The 2,507-nt window shown below is 52.6% G+C and overlaps 1 protein-coding gene across 1 annotated transcript; it reads right to left on the bottom strand.

Moving 5' to 3' along the window:
* Window positions 1–127: 127 nt before the first annotated feature.
* GLOTRDRAFT_97356 (uncharacterized protein) lies at window positions 128–1,924 on the bottom strand (the record flags this gene model as incomplete). Its single annotated transcript, XM_007873545.1, has 7 exons — window positions 128–362; window positions 415–591; window positions 704–810; window positions 860–1,159; window positions 1,297–1,577; window positions 1,653–1,745; window positions 1,785–1,924. Coding segments are annotated over 7 exons (1,333 nt in total), but the record flags the coding sequence as incomplete, so codon positions are not given.
* Window positions 1,925–2,507: the final 583 nt, after the last annotated feature.

Raw genomic sequence — 2,507 nt, 5'->3', positions numbered from 1 at the left:
TCGAGGGGGAATCTGGATCTTGCAGTGTTCCTGCGTTCAAACTGCGAATTCATGGGTAGCCGTGAACATCCTGGCAAAACGAGACACATGGGCAGGAGAATTGACGAACGAATAGTCCAGGACGCACCTTTTCGATACGCGCCCTCCGTCGACCACCTAACGTCGACCGATTCGACCTCGCATGTATTGCCATCCCATCTACGCTGCCTTCCTACACCGCGGACGCGCCGCTCCAGGTGCCCTGTCGTACGTGGGAGAAGGCAAAATATGGCGAGAGGCGCGGGCGCTGGGAAGTTGTCGAGATGGAGGTGTCGCGTATAAGGCCGGAACGCGTATATATGATGGAACGCAATTGCGGATCTCTGGGATTATTCAGCTATGAATCACGGAGGGAAATGGACTTGACTCACTCACCAGCCATGCCCGTGTGATTGTGCGCAGCTCTTCCCCTTCATTCTCTTTTTCCAGCCGCTCTCCGAGGACTATGGCTTCCCGTCGAGTGTCTACTTGTTCGTCCATGAGCGGCAAATGGAATATCGAAATCAAACGCGCCGTACCGTCCAAGATATCCCCTCTCCTCCATCTCTCGTCCTGTCCGCGTCAGCTCAGAGCAGCAATTAGAGGACGGGTAGCTCTGAGGCCTGGGGCAACGCAGAGGTGAGTGCGAGGTCTGCGATCGCAATGCGCGACGCCGTTGACTTACATTTCGGGCAACACAGCCACGCGCTTCAGACGTTATCGCACCGCCACATAACTTGATCTCGACACTCTTGCACCCCGATGACTCCAGATCAGAGCGTGAATGCGACACTGTGGTTGCAATGAGGACCGGCTCTCGGAAGCTATGACAGGCACTTACAGTAGGCATATCTAGTGCTGTCAACTGCAGCTTGCCAGAGAAATGTTGCATGGGACGGGAGGGTACAGAAGCGGTGGTAGAGTACACGAGCATAGTCTCGCCATAGGGGGGCAGCGAGCCTTGTTCCAATTCCCTCAGAGGCGTTATATGTGATGGGTGTTGTAGCGCCCGAGGTCTTCAGGGCCGTCGTGACATGCTTCCCAGAGAAGTCACAGCCGATAAGCGACTGCATATCGGCTGCAATTTCTTTGGGAAGCATGCAACGGTGGACACCCGATTTCCACTCTGACAGCACTTTGACTAATGTTATGTAAATCCTTATTTCTTTCGATTTTCTGACAATTTACAGCTCTTGGTGTATTGTTCCTCTTATGTTGAGTTCAGAGTGAGAATGAATTTTAGCCTCCTCAGATTATAAGAGTAACTTGAAGCATTACTGAGAGCCCAATACGTGGCTGCTGAAAGGGCCAAGGGAGCAGCACCAAGCTGATCAGATCTCCGGAGACCCTGACCTTGGAGAGCGATGACCAGATCTTCCTCCGAGATCCAAGCCGGTGTTACGGAAGAGTTGTGCTCACCATCATTTTCCAGAGGGCTAGCCACCGGGGACCAATGGACGGCTCCGGACGACTTGTCTGGACGGGTCTGCACCAAGTCCAAGCACCCTCGGTAGACTGTCTGAAGCTTTCGGCCTCGTATCAAGTCATACTTGGTGTATCTGGTGACTGTCCTCGTGCTCAGACCGACAAGACAAGTGAGTAGTACTCTATGACTCTTATGAGGCATAGCTTACATTTTACACATGGCCGGGGAGTGTACAGCTGCTCCACTGTTGCCAAAGCCATGTCTGCTTCGAGAATGGCACTCTAATAGGTAATGTGGCACTCTGTTAACAGAGGTTGTTACATTCAACTTATCTATGTACATTAGACCGTCCTCAATTGAACCCGTGAGATGCGACAGGATCCATGATGCATCTGGACCAGATGAGACGCTAAAGTCAATGGGGATGCTATGGTCGCGGTGGAAGAGAGGCATTTGGTACGAGGGGGCAAGGACAGCCATGGTGAGTGAGGATCGCATCGATCACGCACTGGCAGAGACGCGTCGGACAGTTCCGAGCGTTGGAGCCTGCCACCGTCGTGTCGCGTCTTCGACGTTCTCGATATCCCACCTTTATCCCCTCCACTCTGTCTTCCCTCCTTTGCATCCTGTTTACGAGGCTCTCTGCTGGGATGGCTCTGAGCCAGCGATGCACGCTTGCTGCATGTTGTATCTCTCGCACATACAAGTCCGCCGTGCGATGACGAGCTTGAGTGATCAAGACGTACATGCGCGAGTGAGTTTCGTGCAGACGCTGGCTTCGAGTCGCTCTGCATGACTTTCACTGTATATCTGCGACTCTTGTGCTTTATTATATCGATTATGCTGTTCCGTGTGTTCTGCTTGTCGACTGCTCTTGAGATCAATTGAGTATGCGCCGTCTTTACCGTGCCCGGCACGCCATCACAGAATCTCGGTACATGGCTCTACAGTCTCACGGCTTCAGCAAGAAAGCACGGAGGTCAGAAGTGGTTCTTAAGGTGGCGAATGTCAAGGTTTGCATTAAAATACGGAGATGCTCATTACTGGAGCATCTGGAGAGGTT

Source organism: Gloeophyllum trabeum, assembly GCF_000344685.1.
Source record: "Gloeophyllum trabeum ATCC 11539 unplaced genomic scaffold GLOTRscaffold_00308, whole genome shotgun sequence".
Lineage (NCBI taxonomy): Eukaryota > Fungi > Basidiomycota > Agaricomycetes > Gloeophyllales > Gloeophyllaceae > Gloeophyllum > Gloeophyllum trabeum.
Note: the sequence above shows the minus strand (reverse complement) of the source record. Positions and strands in the feature narration are given on the sequence as shown.